Source organism: Alosa sapidissima, chromosome 1 (genome assembly GCF_018492685.1).
Source record: "Alosa sapidissima isolate fAloSap1 chromosome 1, fAloSap1.pri, whole genome shotgun sequence".
Classification (NCBI taxonomy): Eukaryota; Metazoa; Chordata; class Actinopteri; order Clupeiformes; family Clupeidae; genus Alosa; species Alosa sapidissima.
This window is the reverse complement of record NC_055957.1, coordinates 45,342,374-45,360,526: the sequence shown is the minus strand read 5'-3', so window position 1 is coordinate 45,360,526 and position 18,153 is coordinate 45,342,374. Positions and strand designations below refer to the sequence as shown.

Genomic DNA, 18,153 nt, shown 5'->3' with positions numbered 1-18,153 from the left:
GAACACAGGGAAGTGGTCCAGCACATGTTGCAAATGGCGTTCAAGGGTATCTTATTTTGAATAGGATGGAGGAAACATACTCTTTTTGGAGTCCATTCTATTTTTCACTCCCAGCTGTTGCTCCACTCTTTCCAGTTGTTCGGTTTTAGACTTCAGCTCTGTTTCCAGTTCTGAGAATATACGAGACAGACTTATATGAAGAGAGTGATGAAGGTGAAAAGTAGTCATATCCTCTAGTCTCATACCCACCCGTCTTATCGCCTGTCATCCCCTCAAGCTTCTTCTGCAGCTCCTCTATTTCCGAAATCAATATATTCATCCTGAAAACTGAAGGTATAAAACATAGCTCAAGTGATATATCTGGGGACCATCCATGTGCTAGGAATTATTGGTTTATTGAATGTAGTGTACATACACAATGCAAACGGATTGAAATAAAGTTGCTATTAAACCATGTTTATAATAAATTCAAGGATTCAAAATACAAAATGTGTGAAATATTAAAGGGGTATGTATTGGAGTTTAAAAGGAGCATTATGCATACTCAGTTGGGAAGTCTCATCAACTTTAGTTATTGTTTGGTCAAACTCTTTCTTCAGCTCTGTGAAAGAGAGACACATGCATCATATGAAAAGGTCTATCTCAGTCATCATACAAGGAAATGAACTAAGTAACAAAGTAAAGAAAAACTAGTTTGAAGCACATCCATTTCATATCCGTTTCTTATGCCAAATTTGTGCTTATATTGTCCAATCCACAATTGTTATTAGTTTAACCGTTCTATTATACTATAAAGACGAGCTGACAAATAATGTACGAAGACAGCATGTCATACAAAATAAATCAGATATGCCATCTTACCAACGAACGTGTCATTGACGAGACTGCACTGTTTGATTATCGTTTCCTCATTTATCTTCAGTTCTATATCAAGGAGTGAGAGAGTGAGGTGTTGGTTATACAGCCACACTATGTATTGACACAGGACAGATGAATCTTTTAACAGTGCATCAGACCAACCTATGATGGTGTGGGTCAGTTTGGTATTCTGTCCTGTGCACACACCGAGCTGTTTCTTTAGAGCTGGGGTAAGAATGGGAGTTGTTAGTGGAGTGTGAGCTCATTTCTGGTAACAGTAAAAGCTGACTGATACATGCAGCACATACCACGGTATATGTCAGAGTATATTCCTCACCTGCAATTTCATTATTCAGAACTTCATTTTCAGTAACCGCCTTATTCGCAATAGCTGTCATTTCAGTCTGCAGCTGAGTGATCTTCAGGACTGTAAACAAGATGAGAATGTTGAGTCTGCACTGCATATTTGTGTGTGTATGGGTGTGTGTGATGCCTATTCAGTATCCCATAATCCCAAAGACTACTTAAGGCATTTTGTAGAAAAAATCTCCACTAACCACACACAATGTGCTGTGTAACAGAGAATAGCTTCATTGCCTTAGCAAAACATTAGCAAATGATGCATTCAAAGTTGTTTTATGCTGATGGTAGTAAGAAACAAACCATGCTCAGCATTCTCCTTGTCCACTGCCTTCAGTTTTGCAATGGCATCCTGTAGCTTTTGAGTGATCATCTTAAGTTTCTCCTCCAGCTCTGAAATAATCACAGTGTGACGCCAAACAGACAGGAATCTATCAGTCAGGCATCAGGCATCCTCTTTCAATCTGCTTTGCTTTTCAGTTTGTATTTTTTTCGTAAGTGGAGACTAACATTCTAGGTTCATATTTTGTGTTACCTGCAATTTTGGCAGCATAGGTCTTCTTGTAATTGGACAGGTCGGTCTGTGATTTTGAGAGTTCTTGCTCCAATTCTTCTATCCGTGCAGCTGAAGAGTAAGAGTCATCACCAAAATGATTTATTGAATCCAGACCACACAGTATTTAAGGACAACAGCTTTTAAGGAAATGTATTGAATTATAAACAACATACCCAGCTTATGACACTTGGATTTCTCTTTCTCAAGCTGATTTTCTTTTTCTTTCACTGTATTCTGTAGACCTGAAACATACAGGTTGTACACATTAGATCCTTTTTTTGGTAACAGTAAACAGTCTTAGTAATGTGACACAGATTTTCTGACTTACACACATGCAGTATATATGAATAGAGTTGATTAAAACCTATATGAGTCCTGAATGACTACTAGAGAGCCTGATCTATGTGAGACATGTGTGAACTATGTTAAGATTGTGGAGATAAAACCAATGGTCTCTCTCTCTCTCTCTCTGTGTGTGTGTGTGTGTGTGTGTGTGTTACGATCATGTAGGCAATGGCTTTCAGGGTGATGAATGGATGCATTTTTGGTGCAATTATACCTTTGATTTTAGTAGCATACTCTTTCTTCAGAGTTGCAATCTCTTTGGTTAACATCGTCTCAGTTGCCTTCTGGATTAAGATTTGTGTGACTGAAGCAAATAGAAAAGGAACTGAATTGGTAATAGGTACCCCATTGCCCCACTCCCCCTGTCTTTTCACAAAGAAAGGAAACAAGCACATACATGACCCAGAAATGTAACACAGAATTGATCATATGCATTCCAGATTGTATAAACTCTCAGATACACAAGGAGTTTTGAGAGAATTAGAGAAATAACAAGTACGGTCCCGTTCACTCACCGAGATGGGTATTCTCATCAGTTTTGTCTTTCAGTTTATTCTTCAGACTGTCGACCAACACCTGCAACTCTGCGTGCGGGATCAATGACATTCATAAAATAAACATTTACCTAAATTCCAAGCTAGCATTCAGACGGACATAAAATCAGATCAACAACCAAGCCCATCTAACACTGGAAACAAAAACAATGCACAGCTGGCTGGCAGCAGTTGTAAAAACGTCATATGTTGCACCCAGGATCCGTAATGGCTCTCCTTCACGGTTACAGTACCACATGCGCGTACAACATTTGTTTTGGTTCTTTTCAGAGCATTTCACTGGGGTTACCAAGGAGGCACTTCCTTCACCGGTGTTTCATTTATCTTGGCCCATAACACCTCCAGAAGGCTCAACAGTAGTGGCTGGCATTCCAGACCTCCACAGTCATGATGGGTTCTCTAGCAACAAATTCTTTGGTCATTCCTCTTCATTACTGTGGCCATTTATGACATGTGTACGTAGAGCTTTGATTTGTGAATGTATATTTGTAATGGTAAAATATTTGTAACTGTAGGATGATTTGTAGCTGTAAAATAGATCTGTACCTGTAGAATACATTTCTAACTGTAGTTACAAATCATTTCTAGTTTCAAGTCGTGATACACACATACTGTAGAAAACTTTTGAGTCTGATTTGATTCCATATGTAAATTCCGAGACCAGTCGTCAGTCACTCAATGTGGAATTGTACCACTTGCCTAAACTCTTCACAGTTGTTGCCACAATAGATTATGGCATAAAACTGATAGTAAATTAGACCACAATAATGACCAAATGACCAAAAGGTATCAGTTCCATTTAAAGATATCTGTTATGTTCAAAGTCAGTGTCTGACCATGAAACATGCCTTGACATCCCTTCTAAATGACATGAACCTGGAGTAATTTGATTTAGATCCAGGGATGGATTAGTGGACGGGCCTACCGGGCCCAGGCCCAGGGGCCCAAGGGGTCTGGGGGCCCTGAAGCCCAAGCCATTGCATGAAATCATTGCCTCAATGTCAACACATCAGGATGTAGGCTATGAATCTGATTGAATTAAAGAATTGGCCAACCCCAAAATGCACCAGAATACAGGAAATCACATCCCCCCCCCCCCCACACACACACACACACATATGCGAAAATTAGTGGGGGGCCCTTAATACATCTGGGCCCAGGGGCCCGAAAGTTAATAGTCCGTCCATGTTTAGATCAGGGGAAATAAATAGGCCTTTAGGGCCACGGACACTGTGAGACCTAAGCCTAGTTCTGACACACCTAAATACACCTGTGTACTGCGTGCGACACGGGACCTGTTTTTATTGTAGCCCTTTAATATCATTATCAGCATTTATGTCTGTGGCAAGGTATGCTTCGACTCAAACTCTCTCCTTGCTTGGGTAGATGTGAAGCCTTCATGCTGATTTCCACATTTTCCCCTTGGAGATCAACTAATGGACATACAAACCAACAACAACCACACACACACACACACACACGCACACATAGTCTGTGTGTCTGTCTGTCTGTCTGTTTCACACTCCTATATCCTGAAGTTGTAAACAATCTTATATTGATAATTTCTGCTATCTTTGGGTGAGCGCTGTTCTGAAAAGAACCGAAAGAGCCTAGACACTCACCATTGATACGCTGTAAATGCTTGTCGATGGTTTCACCAGTTTCCTTGTGTAGTGTTGTGATGACTTCAACAATCTTTATGACTGAAAATGAAACAGCAGCAGCACATTGCCATTCTCAGTTACTGACTACATGTGCAAATGTACCCAGGCTTACATATCATTGTGTACAATTCTAGGCATCCAAAATAACTCACTTTCTGCAGATCCAGGGGATTTCTCTCTCTTTAGTTTATCCATTTCTTTAAGCTTCTCTTTCAGCAACTTCTCTAACTCTGGAAGACAGCATTCCAGTTAAGCCAGGGATGAGTCACTGATGACTTACTAAAATTGAAAGCAACTTCCTACTGACGTGTAGCATATACTTACCTGCAATGTTGTCAGGTTTTTGAGCAATACTCCTCCGAAGGTTTTCAATGTCGATAGTCAACTGATTGATCTGCAATACTGTAAAAATGTCCCAAGTATCACAGCTATGATACACTTTTTTTATCATTTTAGAAATTTGGACACATTTGACAATCTGTCTTTTACAACTTACTGAATTTACAGCTGCCGTCGACATTCTGCATCAATTTATCAGTTTTCTTCTGAAGTTCTTAAAAAATAATTGAACACATGTGATGAGACATCACAGTAGTAGCTGTAATTTGCAGTGATCATTATACTACTGATACACACTGCAAAAACAAATCTTGCTAAGATGGTAAATGCAGGCTCCCTCACCAACATATTGCTCCTGCAGTCTAGAGCACTTTTCATTCTCTTGCTGCAAAGCTGAGGGGAGTTGAAAAACATAACGTTTAAATTAATAATCTGAGTAAAACAAAATGTTTTAAGTTGATTATCTGAATCTGTTCTACTGTTTGTTTTTTTCTTTGCAAGTAGTTTTTTGGAGATCTCTCAGTGAAAAGTCTTGCCTGTGTTCTTGTTTTCGCATTCAGAGTTTTCTTTGCTCAGGGTTTCTAGCCGTTCTTCCAGCTCTGGGTGGAATTAAAATGAAACATATAAAATGTTCAACTCATTTGCAAACACCACCTTACTTTTTCAATAAGGTACAATGTGTGTAAATTAGTTATCACTGAAATTACATGACAAATATCAAAACCTGTTATTTAATGTTTTTCCTGACCATGACCTAATTGGTTATGTTGATTATTGCTATTTAGGTCTACACAATGAGCTTACTGGAGATTTTGGTGGCCAACACCTGGTCTTTCTCATAGGTGGTAATCTCCGTCTGCTTGATTTTTTCAACCAGTTCAGTTACTTGGATAACTGAAGGCAATGAAGACGTGTACTGGTTAAGTTTCATGACAGCAAATCATAGGAAAAAAGCTGGATGCTGAGAGAGTTTAAGTTGAATTCAGATGAATGGTTGACTTTCTATTCTCACCAAGTTCTCCACTCTTCTTATCAGCCATTTTCAACTCATTAGTTTTGTCCTCCAGCTGTCTGTCTCTGATCTTCAACTGCCCCTCCAGGTCTTATGGAAGGATACAAAAAAGAAAATGCAGCTGTTAAATCACTGTTGACCACAAAAAACTGTGCACATTTATACATTTTGCAGGTGCTTTTTATCCAAAGTAACCTGTGGTTCAGGTACAATACCCTTTTTCACGAGTATATATGTTTCCTGGAGGCTATAACCTCACGTTGCTTTTTCAGTTGAAAGGATTCCATACAGTCTAGTAGAGCTAAATTCTATAAAACAGCACTTGACATTTGAAATGGGCAGGCATGATAAGTCTGTTACCTTTAATGCGGGCACTAGTTGTTTTCTTCAGTTTTTCAATTGTTTCCTTCAGTCTGTCGATTTCACTCTGCAAAGCTTTTATTTCCTTTCCTGTGAAATGAATGAGTGGATCAGCGCAACATGCCACCAGATTGAAAACAACAGTGATAACAACATGTCTGTGTGTATGTGTCCTAGCAATTCTAACTCTGTCAAAAAGACTGTGGCCATAGTTAATTGCTTTTTGTTTGAATAGTCAGACTCACCAAGTTTGGCAAGGTCTCTGTCCTTGTCTGCCACTTCTAACTTCTTGGAGCTGAGCACCAGCTCTGACTTTTCCAGTCTGATGTTTAAAGCTGTGAAGATTCATGTTGTTAATGGAACAGTATCTTGTCCTCAAGTCAACAGTTGTATAGACCAATCAAACTCTTTCCATCAAGTCTTGCACTACTATGAACTTTAATTACCCTGACAAAATTCTACTTCCAATGTCTAAACAACGAAGAGATACACACCTGCGAGTTCCACTTCATATTTCTGACTGATAATGATTTTCAGTCTTTTGATCCTGGTCTGGTCTGTCTGCGCTGCCAAGATTACCAGCACTGAAAGAATAGCAGAACATTGCAGAACAATGTGGACAGTTCATTTTACACAAATCTATGTTGATGCTTGTCATTGGGAAAGAATTGCTGTGCCTATGTGAATCTTCAAGCCTTTCTCAGTTAATTAGAAATAAACTTACATAGCTTGCGTTCGGCGGAACCCTGCAGGCTAACAATAAGACGATTCACTTCATTCTGGAGTTCTGTGGAAGGATGAACAATGTCACCAAAGCTCCAAACCAAATATGTGTCTTCACAACACACAATGTGTAAGTCAAGAACAGAGGATTCCAGAAGCCATTACTGTAAATGCGGTCTAGGGTGGTCTCGCTCTCAACACCGGTCTGAAGCTCCCATATCTCCATCAGAAGAGTGATTATTTTGACTGCTGGAAATTTTAAATTCAGTTCAGTTCTGTGCAGTTGAGTTCAATATAGATAGTGATTTTGTCAGAGACAGCACAGACGTATATCCAAGATTGAAAAAAAGCTCAGACCTTCCTCAGAACCTTCCAAGCCTTCCGCCATTAACTCTTGAACCTTCTGTTTGATTTCTCTCTCTTTCTCCTTCAGTTGCTGTGTGAGTCCTGTGGAGAGGAAGCTTTAATCAAGCTTTAATCTAGGTTTTGAGATGTAATGGCATTCATCACATTGTCAACATTATCAACCTGGAGTTGAACATAAAACACCCACCAGCGATCTTGGAGGCAGATTTCTCTGCCATGATGCTCATTTTGATCTGTTGCCTGTTGATTTTCAGTGCGACCAGCTCCAGAACTAATTAAAGATCGGTAGATGTTATGAGCTTCACTTCAACACAAGACTCATGTTGGTAGTAAACATGGCAATCGTATGTCAACTATGAATATTATGCTTCACTTACGAGGCTTCAGGTCACCCTCTATCTTTTGTATGTTCTTTTCCAGTGATGCTTCCAGATCTACAGACAAGTACAAACATGACATGAACAAAGAGGTGAGGACACAACACCTCTCTGGTAAGATACAGTATCCATTCATCCTGTTTATTAGTATACCCTTTTTATTTAACAAAGCACAGTGATCACTTTCTGCATCCCATTCAACCAACATTCATCAATTTGATCTTGTGCGTGTGGACCATGTGGGCAAGGGTCACGCAACGTGTACATCTTAATGTATATGCATAAATTTATTCTAAGCTCAGCTTTTTCATTAATTCATGATATGAGATAAACAAGTAGGTAAATAAATACTGTACAAACTCAAGAATCTACACAAAAATGCTTCGATTTCAACGTTCCTGTCTGCATTGAGGAGACATGTCAGCCCACATTCTCTCTCTTTTTTGGGGCTTTTTGCCTTTATTTCGATAGCGCATTGAAGAGTGACAGGAAGAGAGAATGGGTAGGACCGGGAAATGACCGGAAGGTCGGATTCGAACCTGGGTCCCCATGGGCACTTAGGCCTGTGTGGGCGGTATAGCCTGTTGCAGCCACAGCGCCCCCCATGTCAGCCCACATTCTAATGCCCACAGCCCACATACTGCCAGATTTACTGAGAGAGAGGGAGCCTACTTTTTAACTTTTCCAGCACAGTTGAGCACTCGAAAGACATGTCTTGCAGCTGCTGCTGAAGTCCTGTTTAGGAGCCAGAAACAAACAGTCATATTCTCAGTTTTCCCTCACGTCTTGTGTGGTGGGGACAGTAGTAAGAACTCTGAGGTATTATTTCCATATGCAGTGTAGTCATATTAACATGTGATAAGTTGACAGGTGTATTGCACCAAAATTCTTATATACATACATTTAATTAAAAAAAAACATCAAACAAGAGAAATCAATAAAAACAGTGCTTACTTTTGTTCTTGGCTTCAAGTTTCAGGATCTCCTCCTCTTTGACACTCAGTTTCTTCTGGATGTCTGTTTTACACACACACAAAAACAGTCAGTCAGTCAGTCAGGCAGTTGATAAACATGCATGTGTCAGAACACCATAATTAGATGTGACACCATCAACTTTCATGGAATTGAAATCAGTTAAAATTCAACATGGGACACTTATATGACACAGTATGCATTTGTCAGATCACCATTAGAGAATGTTGGGCAAACGTTTTGACAACGTAACTAAACTATTTTTGTTTGAGAGGGGGAAATCTTGGCACTGGCACACAACAGGACCTTTTGGCATAGTGGAATAAAGCATACACACCAACAAGAATGCTTTTTGTATCTTTCTGTCCAGTACATTCAGTTGCTTGCATCTCACCAATCTGGAACTGCTGAGTGATGATCTTCAGAACTGAAAGGGTAAAGAAATCCCCATTGTGTTGTAATGAGAAGTGACATTCTGATTCGGACCCTTCCCATATTAAATTACTACTGAGACTCACTGAGTTTATAGTCAGTATTGTGGACCTCCTGGAGCTCAGTGACTTTTTCCATCAATTGGTCATTTTTGTTCTTTATGGCCTTCTGTAACTCTGACGGACAAACACAATCAAAATGGTTAGATATCTCTTTCCTGATATTATTGTGAACATCTGGGATCAGGTACAATAATGTCATTTTTGTCAAGTTTTTTTTCCCTTCTGTATGTTCCCTGCCATTCCCCTCTGTGTTTTACCATGTACCCACCCTGCACTATTTGACCCCCCCCCCCCCCCGTTCCCTGTTCCTCTTATGCTACTTCTGTCTGTTCTGTTCTTATGCCTGTTTGCTTGTCTGTTTGATGACCTTTGCTTATCTCCTAGTTAAAGTTTACATTTATTAATCATATGTACTGTATGTTAACATACAGTCAAACATGACAGAGTTCTACTCCATCTGTCTGCCAGTTTATCTGATTCTGGGCTGTTTAAGGATCCCTTTAGTTAGAGTTTGTATCATCACTTGGTTCATAAATTAACTATCTCACTCAAATTTCCTCTGCTCTTGCATTCACTACTTTCACTATGGTCATTATTGATCAGATGAATGTAAGAGTTTAACAAGTTTAAACTCTGCTTTCTTTTCTTCTCAAGCCATTCTGCAAGAGCTGACATTTAGAGGTAAAACAGTCAATCCTGAATGATTTAACCCACAAACAAATGTTTCAGAATACTGTTTCAAATTAAGACATTTGAATGAGTTAATATAAACTAAACTGAAGGTGAAAATTAGAAACATGGCTGAATTCCTTGCACCTTTGTTCTGGTCCTCTGTTATCTTCTGTTGATCTTCTATTTTACTCTCTATCACATGTACCTCTTTCTCAATGATAATGATTTGTTTAGCTGAAAAGGACAAAGGAAGAAAATGTTCAGCTTTTCAACAAAAAGGCTGTTGTCCATGACGGGACATGAGCATACCAAACAATTTAGGTTACTTTACAAAATGGCAGGTGCCTTTAGCTTGGCTTTGACCCTTTAGCCTGAGTATAGATCATGTACTTACATGTGGAGGAATCAGAGGATTCACGCAACTGTTTCAGTTGACTGTTTTTCTTTTCCAGCTGTTTTTTTAGTTCTGTTACACACACACACACACACACACACACACACACAGTATAAAGACCAAATACACTTCAAATACTAGCACCATAAAAGCAGACCGTTTTGTCCCTCCTGAAAAAACAGTAATCATAGTGACTTAAATTTGAGTTTAATGATTAGATTTGACAGAATTGCAGGCTATATTCATGTTGTTTTTTCATTCTGGCAGTCACTTGCCACATCACATCTTGTCAGGTGTGCAGCAGGGGGGTACTCACCAGAAACTGTATTTTTAGACTCCTGTTTGAATTTCTGCAGCCTGATGTATATCTGCAAAATCTCATTTTGCAATGTAGTGATTTCTGTGACTGAAGCCAAAAGACAAGCAGACTTACATAGTCTAGCATAGACTAAAGCAAAGAACGGTAGCTAGCCAGTACAACGCTGTTCTGTAAGAGACATGCTAGCGACTGACACTAGCACCTATGGGCTTTAGCTTAGCTTCTAGATGACCATTAATTGTAATTTGATGGTTGCTTCTGGTTGATATATGTTTTATACCCCTCATTAAGGGGGACAGCCTAAGTATTTGTTAGCATATTTGTTACAGGTCACACTCACCCATTGTAGAGCTCTCATCAGGACTCCCCTCCAATTCCTTCAGCTTGTCCTTCAGCTCTTGCCTCAATGCTGTTTGAAAATAAATGAATTCATGGATGGATAAGTAAATCACAAATACAGGACCAGTTAATTATCCTCTATTAAGTTATTAATTCAATAAACGAAGCAATGCAAACTCAACTTTTTTCTGTGTCACTCTCTAATACAATCGGTTTCTCTCATCCAGCAGGGGGCATAGGCAATCTTTGCCAGTGTCAAAAAAGTCAACACCTCTACTCATCCAATATGCATTGAGAAACTCAAGACATTCTGGTGTTCATATGAAAGTGTAAGTAAGACTAGGACTTGATCTGTAATTAAGCTTTCAGATGAGTTAGCATGTAATTAGAACTGAAGGCTAAATATCGCCTACCTATTCCGAAGATGCACTTAAAATATTAATTATAAAACGTTCTATTGAAATCGGCCAAATTCTTTTCCACTTCGCTGACATTAGGCTAATTGTCAAAAAACAAACAATGAAAATATGTTTTATCAGATGAACTCATAGCCTATTTAAACTAGTTTCAATTACCACATAGCAATTGGCACATCATATATCATAAGCATTCAACTCAAAGTGACCATAGCCTATCCAATGTCCAGTTTCAGCCTGAAACTGCCTCATCCTCAACTGAAAAAGGGGTCACGGTTGAGATCTGTTAGCTTAATTAGTGTTTGTAGTTATGGTTCTGGTATATATTTTGTTTTCATATTTATTTAATTTAATACAATGTCTATTAATTGCACAAGTCATTTTCTGTTTTACAGTCACAAGTCACAAATAGTCATATAGTAGTCATATAGTATTTCAATGGCCAACACATGAAACAAGGTGGCAGCTTGGGCTACAAAGATCAAATGTCAAAGCAGACAAACAAATCCTGTAGGCCTATCAAAACTTGTGGAGTTAATTGTTTCCTGTTACAGTTTTTCTCAAGTCGCTTTGGTGCATTTCTCAAATCATCATTATAGTTTTGCAGTGTGCTTTGAGAGTCACAGCTGGGGCATAAATGGGGGCACAGACTGGAAGGGGATTATCATGGGGTGCACTGTATCTGTGAGCCTTTTTGCCCTGCTCATGAACATGCTGGCTAAATCAGCAGAGGTGGAATGCAGAGGCCCCCTGTCCAAGCCTGGTGTTTGACAACCACCAATCTGGGCATTGATGATCTAACAGTAACCACAACCACAATCAGTCCCATGTTGCAGGTGGCTGCTGAAAGGCCTGAAGCTCATCTCATGGGCACTTTATGAACTTTAAACCAAGATAATAAGGAATGGTGGCTGACCAGTTCTGCTTCTCATTAGATACCACCAGTCTCAGAGAAGCTGATGAAAAGTCTAGGCAAGGTGTTCAGCAGCTCCCTGCGAGACACTGAATTCATCAAAGCAACAGGGCAAGAACTGGAGAAACAGATGATGGCAGTGGACACATCTGGTCTGCCAGGGAAGTTCAAGTCCTGGATTTACCAGCATGGAATCCTGTGGCCTCTCTTAGTGTATGATGTGCTGATGTCTACAGCCGAGTACTTTGAGCGGAAGATCAGCCAGTACCGCCGCAGGTGTCTGGGGCTCCCCAGGAGTCTAAGCAGCATTGCGCTGTATGGACGCAAGGACAAACTCACACTCCCATTCAGGAGTGTGAAGGAGGAGTTCATAGTCACATGTGCTAGAGAAGTGCAGGATGCTGGTGGGCCAGGTGGTGTCAGGAAGGGCTGGTTTAAGCAGCAACCCACCAGACGCCAGTTGGTCAAGTAGGAGATGAGGGCAGATGGAGGTGGTCGGGCCACCAGAGCATTGGGGATGAGATTGCATGGAGCTTGGATGCGTTGGAACCAGGCAATGGACTATTTTTGTCCGACTTATGGTGAGCCAAGCCTCAGCACATCAAGTTCCTCCTCCAGTCAGTGTATGACATACTTTCAACTCTGTCGAACCTCTTCTGCTGGGGTAAAGTTGAGACGCCCGCTTGGTCCTTGTGTTCTGGGGCTGGGACCCTGGAGCACATTCTCAGCTGCTATCTAAAAGCCCTGGGAGGCCGCTATCAGTGGCGCCACGACCAGGTGCTGAAGACAGTGGCCAAGTCTATCAGCTCAGCTCTGGTGCCTGCTCTCGGCACCAGACACCAACAAGGTAGACCATCCCCTTTATTAAGGTGGGAGAGAAGCCCAGACCAGCTGAGGGTTGACCTGGAGAGGCAGCTCAGGTTCCCAGAGGCCATCACAATTACCAAACTGAGGCCAGACATGCTTCTCTTGTCAATGTCAACAAGACAGGTGGTAATTATGGAGCTAACATTCCACTCAGACGACCAGATGGAGGAGGCGACAGAGAGGAAGCGAGGCAAGGTACACCGACCTGATAGACAAGTGGAGGACAAGGTGCCTGCCCATTAAAGTTGGCTGCAGAGGATTTGCTGGGCGAACCCTCTGCAGGGCATACTTTCTCTTAGGCATCATAGGTGCCTGCAAATGGCAGGCCATCAGTCGCAGCACTGAGGCAGCAGAAAATGCCTCAAGATGGCTGCCGCTAAAGAGGAGTGAACTGTGGAGAGGTGCTGCTCAGACACAAGATGGCTGCCGCTAAAGAGGAGTGAACTGTGGAGAGGTGCTGCTCAGACACAAGATGGCTGCGGTTAAAAGGGAGTGAACTGTGGAGAGGTGCTGCTCAGACACAAGATGGCTGCCGCTAAAGAGGAGTGAAATGTGGAGAGGTGCTGCTCAGACACAAGATGGCTGCGGCTAAAAGGGAGCGAACTATGGAGAGGTGCTGCTCAGACACAAGTCGGGGTATGATCAGCACCAGATGAGGGTGTATGATGTTTCAAGTTTCTAAAACACTCTATGACTCTGGGAAACATTACTGAAGATGTGTCTGAGTGCAAGATGTACAGTTAAAGGGGAACTATGCAGGTTTTTTAGCTTAATTTACCCAAACTTAACAGCTTCGGAGTCTTTGGAATGGTCATATGACTTTTTTCGGGTTGAATGGTGGCCGCCTCGCTTCCCCTTAGCGCATGTGAGTGGAATGACGGCCTCAGTGTCAGGAAGTAACGAGTGTAACGACTTGCTTTACTGCATTTACACACATACACGCCAGGCACCGGCTAGAACAAGGTGGCAATGGAGTTTCTCAGACATTCATCAGGGAAGAGGAACAGGGCAGAGGAAGACGACAGACTGACCGATTGAGGGTGTCGTATATATCATATACTCTAAGGCTGTAGGGGGAGCTCTGCAGAGGAACCTGCGAGCAAAAAGTGAGAAAACAGCGGAGAAATTGCCAAAACTATTGCATAGTTTCTCTTTAAGAACAAAATTATTCATACCCCTAGCAAATATTGATTTAATGTTGATTTTCTCTTGACCAATATGTTTGTTCTGACTGAAAATGACACATGGCTAAAGGTTGTAAGACAATGGGGTAGAAACACTGAATCAAGTGGGTTTGTGGGTTTGAGTATATTATTGCGCTTCTCAACTGTAAGGGGACCCCGGGAGCAAATCTTCTTTAGTGCTTCTTTAACTTAAATTGATAGTATTAAAAAGTAGTATTAGAAATTAGTATGAGAAAATTCTTATACTCTCAACACCTCTTCAGACAGCTGTAGTTGTGTACAGGATATGAGTATGGTCTCTCAGGTATAGGTACATACCAGCTATTTGTTCTTCTGTGTCATCCGTCTCTTTGTTCTCCAGCTCACGAATCTTCTCCCGCAGTGTAATTATTTGCATAACTGCAAAGAAGCACAAAAAGTACAAGTCAAGCCAGCTCTCTGATTTACTCCTTGCTATCTGCTCCCTGCTATCTTAATTCAATGATCAAGATATATATCCCCAACTGCCCTGCAGTCTTTTCCTCAGTGGTTCCTTGTTGGTGGAATGAGTTGCCCAGTGCTCTCTGTTATGGTTTGTATATTATAGTATTTATTTATTTTCATTAGGCTATTGATTGAATTGACATTGTTGTTTATTATTTCTTTTCTCCTTAATAGTCTTACCAACTTTTAAATAGTTTACTGTTAAATGTAACTTTGTATTGTTGTTATTTGTATGTTGCTTTGGACAAGTGCTAAATACCATAACTATAACCATACTAAGGTCTGTCAGATGTTTGCACCAACTAATGTAAAATAATATGATTTGGTACTTAATAACATATTATTTGTAAAATAAAATTGTAGCGCTTTTTCACAAAGTGTCCAATTGACAGCAACTATAGCTGGGTTTCAGTTCAACTATTTTGAGAGCCTTCATGAAAATTGGGCTAAAGTGAACGAGTCTGTGCAAATTGTTGCAGCCTCCACTGCTGAAATGTGAATCCAACAAGAAAGCCACTTGAGGATAGCTCCAAAAGTAAGTCCATTTCAATTGAGTTCTAGCCTGGGTGAACCGATGAACTTGTTAACAAATTTGAATTTGCTCTGCAGCCTGGAAAGAATCCCATTGACACCTGTTTCCGAATCACCAGGTTTAAATTTAATTTCACTGCTGGTTACAAGTTGGAGGTCATCAAATGGGAAGTTCAGAAATGAGCATGGGATCCTTTCCAGGCGGACCAGCAGGGCAAATTCATTTGCTTGCAGGTTAGTCTGGGTTTACCCAGACTAATTGAGTCCAATGTTAAAATGTGTTATTAAAAACTTTACAGCAGTAACAAACATGCTTTAAGCCTGACAGATTACTTTATTGATCCCCAAAGTGAAATAAACATACCAGAGCACATGACTGGTGGTGTAGTGGAACATATTATTCTGATGCTTTTCTTACCCAGTATAGAGGATCCACCTGCAGCAAGGAGCTCCTGTTCAGCAAACTGAAGTTCCTCCTTCTTTTTGGTTAGCTGTTTTTTTAAATCTACAACACAGAGAAATAACTCAGTTCAGTTTTTAGGTTGGGTGGTCCTGTGAAGGCAGGTGTATCTGCATTTGTTTTGAGAATGCCAAATGCATACATGCCGATTTGCTGAAATGCATATGTGAGCGGTTAACCGCTAAACTAGCCAGGCAGTAATGACATTGCAGTTTGAAATCAGTAGACCATGATGAAGCAATACAACAGTAGCACAGCAAACTTTAAAGAGTTACAGTAGGAGCAAGAAGACTGTGTACATTTATTCAGAACCTGTTCACAATACAAAGTAAAAGGGTTTGGTGAAACCAACAGTTATATTTCTAAACTATCCAAAAACATCTGAGGGGATAGTGGGGTGAAGATCATTTCTGGGACATATGGACTTTCACCTCACTCATACTTGAGTGACATCTAGCCCTATGAGACTTCCCATCGGACCAAATGATTTGAAATCTGCTTAAAATGAAGAAAAGAAGAGAAATACCATTTTTCTTTTCTTTATCCTTCTCTCTGGAAATCTTTCTCTCCAAATCTTTAGACTCAGTGTACTTTAGCAAGGTCTGGAGGGCTGGCGGAGGAGGAGAAGAGAAATAAATACATTGAATGGCATTAATGAGAAATGAGGTTGTGTAGGCTACTGATGGGGCTACGGTCACACAGTCAGTGTACAAAGTAAAAGCATTATCTCAATTATCCACAGCACATTGTTATAGCATGGAGGTTACAGTTGGGTGGTTTATCATATCAGTTGAAAGTCCACTGAACTTACTTAACTTTCCAATAGAGAGTGTTTTGGTGTCTAATTGATCTATCCAGCCATTTAACTTGACCTGCATTTCTGTAAGATACACACAACAGGAGTGGGTAAGAACATTTTAAACCACAGTGTGGTTTTATGGTCAGTAGACATTAGTAGTTGGCAGTGTGTAGGGGGTGCAAGATCAAGTGGAGAAGCTCCATTATATTCTGGAGGAAGAGGGAAGGGGATACTTTGCATACACTCGGCCATCTGTAAACATAACATTTTACTATGATGTGTGCAAACATTTTCTTCACATAAGTATATCATAGCTTCACAGATGTCCCCCAAGTCTTTCACTACAATATGGCTTTGCATATTTTTTCGGCTTGTTGCCTTGACTGAGACGGGCACTTGTACCCGTCTGTGGTGGCGCATGCTATAGCCGCTTGCGCCACCACCGCTAGTCCGCCCTTACCATGAATGCGAAGGGAAAGCATTCCTTCGCTTTGTCTGTTATTCACAATCTCCTCCCGGAGCTCCTTCCTCGTGTTGAAATAGTTATTTTCTAAGAGTAAGTCATATATCAGTTATGTGTACATAAGTCCACAAAAACACATCAAACACATTTTATTTGATGTTCTGGTGGATTGATGCCACATACCCAATTCTTTGATTTTAGTTCTCTGCGTCTTGACCATAACGTCCATGGTCTTCGCCTTCTCGTCCAAATCTTATATTTATGAATCATATCAAAATATATCTTATATAAAGCATTGGTCCTAATAATCAGCAAGATAAGGCTGCATCTAACAGCAACAAATGTGGATTATTGTATAGAAAGTCTATAGGTGTCAGTTTTATAGCAATTAATGCTGCATTGACATGTGGTTCTTTAGTCATTTTAAAACTTATGATCATAACATTATTTCAGTAACATAGGCCTACACAGTAACATAATGGTTTTTCATAATGCTGCAACCTATATTGCATATAGTAGCCTAGTATGTAGAATTGTCACATAAAATATGAATACAAATATGGTATACACACTTACCCAGGCATGAATATATGAATGTAGTCTACATCAACATGAAACAAAACAAAGGAAAATATAGTTTTTTTGACAACATGAAAACAAAACATGGTTGTGGATTTTATCCAGTTTCAAAGAAATGGTCTTACCTCCACCTCTGTAGAATTATCAATATTTCCCTTCAAAAAAGAGAGAAATTATTCTAAGGTGTCCTGGTTCATCACAGAGATGGGGATTCGAGTCTGAGACTCATAGTCTCATATTCAACATATTCACCACAGGATGCATATTATGAAACATAAAATAATTATCTGTCTGTTCATCATTACTGTCTACAAGTAGGTAAAAGATTGTGTGGAACTTACGTGAGTTTTAAAAGAGGTAATCAGCTCTCTGTATTTATCCATGACGCTTTCCAGACTCCGCAGCATACGGATGGATTGGTGAGGGCTTTCATTATTGCTTGAAACAACTGACACAAAATATGCTTTACTTGACACTGCATCAAATTTCCGCATGGGAAGGCACACAATCTAGCAATCTACATCAACATTCCATCCACTTAATCAAACTGGCTTTTTTTCCATCATCTACAGCAGTAATAGGCAAGAGCCGTTGTTAATCTCACCATGTCTGCTGTTGGCACTGAAGAGCACGTAGGGGGAGAGGAAGAGGCTCACTAGCAGCACCTGTGTCCAAGTCATGGCCTCATCTAACTGCTGTAGCAGTGTGGAGCTGCAGAACAGAGCACAGAGCTTTATACTCCTCACAGCACAGA

At 40.4% G+C, this 18,153-nt stretch overlaps 1 protein-coding gene across 2 annotated transcripts in view; it reads right to left on the bottom strand.

Annotated features, from left to right (window-relative positions):
* Window positions 1-18,153, bottom strand: part of LOC121709860 (GRIP and coiled-coil domain-containing protein 2-like) — a 33,190-nt gene extending 15,037 nt beyond the window's left edge. For both annotated transcript variants that reach the window (XM_042093530.1, XM_042093541.1), the window contains exons 1-45: window positions 18,004-18,153; window positions 17,741-17,847; window positions 17,525-17,554; window positions 17,397-17,421; window positions 17,004-17,072; window positions 16,818-16,907; window positions 16,370-16,438; window positions 16,085-16,168; window positions 15,517-15,603; window positions 14,403-14,483; window positions 10,706-10,774; window positions 10,363-10,452; window positions 10,047-10,118; window positions 9,797-9,886; window positions 9,005-9,094; window positions 8,824-8,913; window positions 8,469-8,531; window positions 8,187-8,249; window positions 7,515-7,571; window positions 7,325-7,408; window positions 7,129-7,218; window positions 6,937-7,020; window positions 6,773-6,835; window positions 6,543-6,632; window positions 6,294-6,383; window positions 6,049-6,138; window positions 5,689-5,778; window positions 5,481-5,570; window positions 5,213-5,275; window positions 5,019-5,069; window positions 4,834-4,890; window positions 4,662-4,739; window positions 4,490-4,567; window positions 4,296-4,376; window positions 2,635-2,703; window positions 2,334-2,423; window positions 1,948-2,016; window positions 1,754-1,843; window positions 1,522-1,611; window positions 1,196-1,285; window positions 1,021-1,083; window positions 862-924; window positions 545-601; window positions 250-327; window positions 81-170 (exon numbers count right to left, since the gene is read on the bottom strand). In XM_042093530.1, the coding sequence (XP_041949464.1) occupies window positions 81-170; window positions 250-327; window positions 545-601; window positions 862-924; window positions 1,021-1,083; window positions 1,196-1,285; window positions 1,522-1,611; window positions 1,754-1,843; window positions 1,948-2,016; window positions 2,334-2,423; window positions 2,635-2,703; window positions 4,296-4,376; window positions 4,490-4,567; window positions 4,662-4,739; window positions 4,834-4,890; window positions 5,019-5,069; window positions 5,213-5,275; window positions 5,481-5,570; window positions 5,689-5,778; window positions 6,049-6,138; window positions 6,294-6,383; window positions 6,543-6,632; window positions 6,773-6,835; window positions 6,937-7,020; window positions 7,129-7,218; window positions 7,325-7,408; window positions 7,515-7,571; window positions 8,187-8,249; window positions 8,469-8,531; window positions 8,824-8,913; window positions 9,005-9,094; window positions 9,797-9,886; window positions 10,047-10,118; window positions 10,363-10,452; window positions 10,706-10,774; window positions 14,403-14,483; window positions 15,517-15,603; window positions 16,085-16,168; window positions 16,370-16,438; window positions 16,818-16,907; window positions 17,004-17,072; window positions 17,397-17,421; window positions 17,525-17,554; window positions 17,741-17,847; window positions 18,004-18,079 (3,430 nt within the window). In that variant the 5' untranslated portion in view covers window positions 18,080-18,153. The remainder of the gene's footprint in view (window positions 1-80; window positions 171-249; window positions 328-544; window positions 602-861; window positions 925-1,020; window positions 1,084-1,195; window positions 1,286-1,521; window positions 1,612-1,753; window positions 1,844-1,947; window positions 2,017-2,333; window positions 2,424-2,634; window positions 2,704-4,295; window positions 4,377-4,489; window positions 4,568-4,661; window positions 4,740-4,833; window positions 4,891-5,018; window positions 5,070-5,212; window positions 5,276-5,480; window positions 5,571-5,688; window positions 5,779-6,048; window positions 6,139-6,293; window positions 6,384-6,542; window positions 6,633-6,772; window positions 6,836-6,936; window positions 7,021-7,128; window positions 7,219-7,324; window positions 7,409-7,514; window positions 7,572-8,186; window positions 8,250-8,468; window positions 8,532-8,823; window positions 8,914-9,004; window positions 9,095-9,796; window positions 9,887-10,046; window positions 10,119-10,362; window positions 10,453-10,705; window positions 10,775-14,402; window positions 14,484-15,516; window positions 15,604-16,084; window positions 16,169-16,369; window positions 16,439-16,817; window positions 16,908-17,003; window positions 17,073-17,396; window positions 17,422-17,524; window positions 17,555-17,740; window positions 17,848-18,003) is intronic.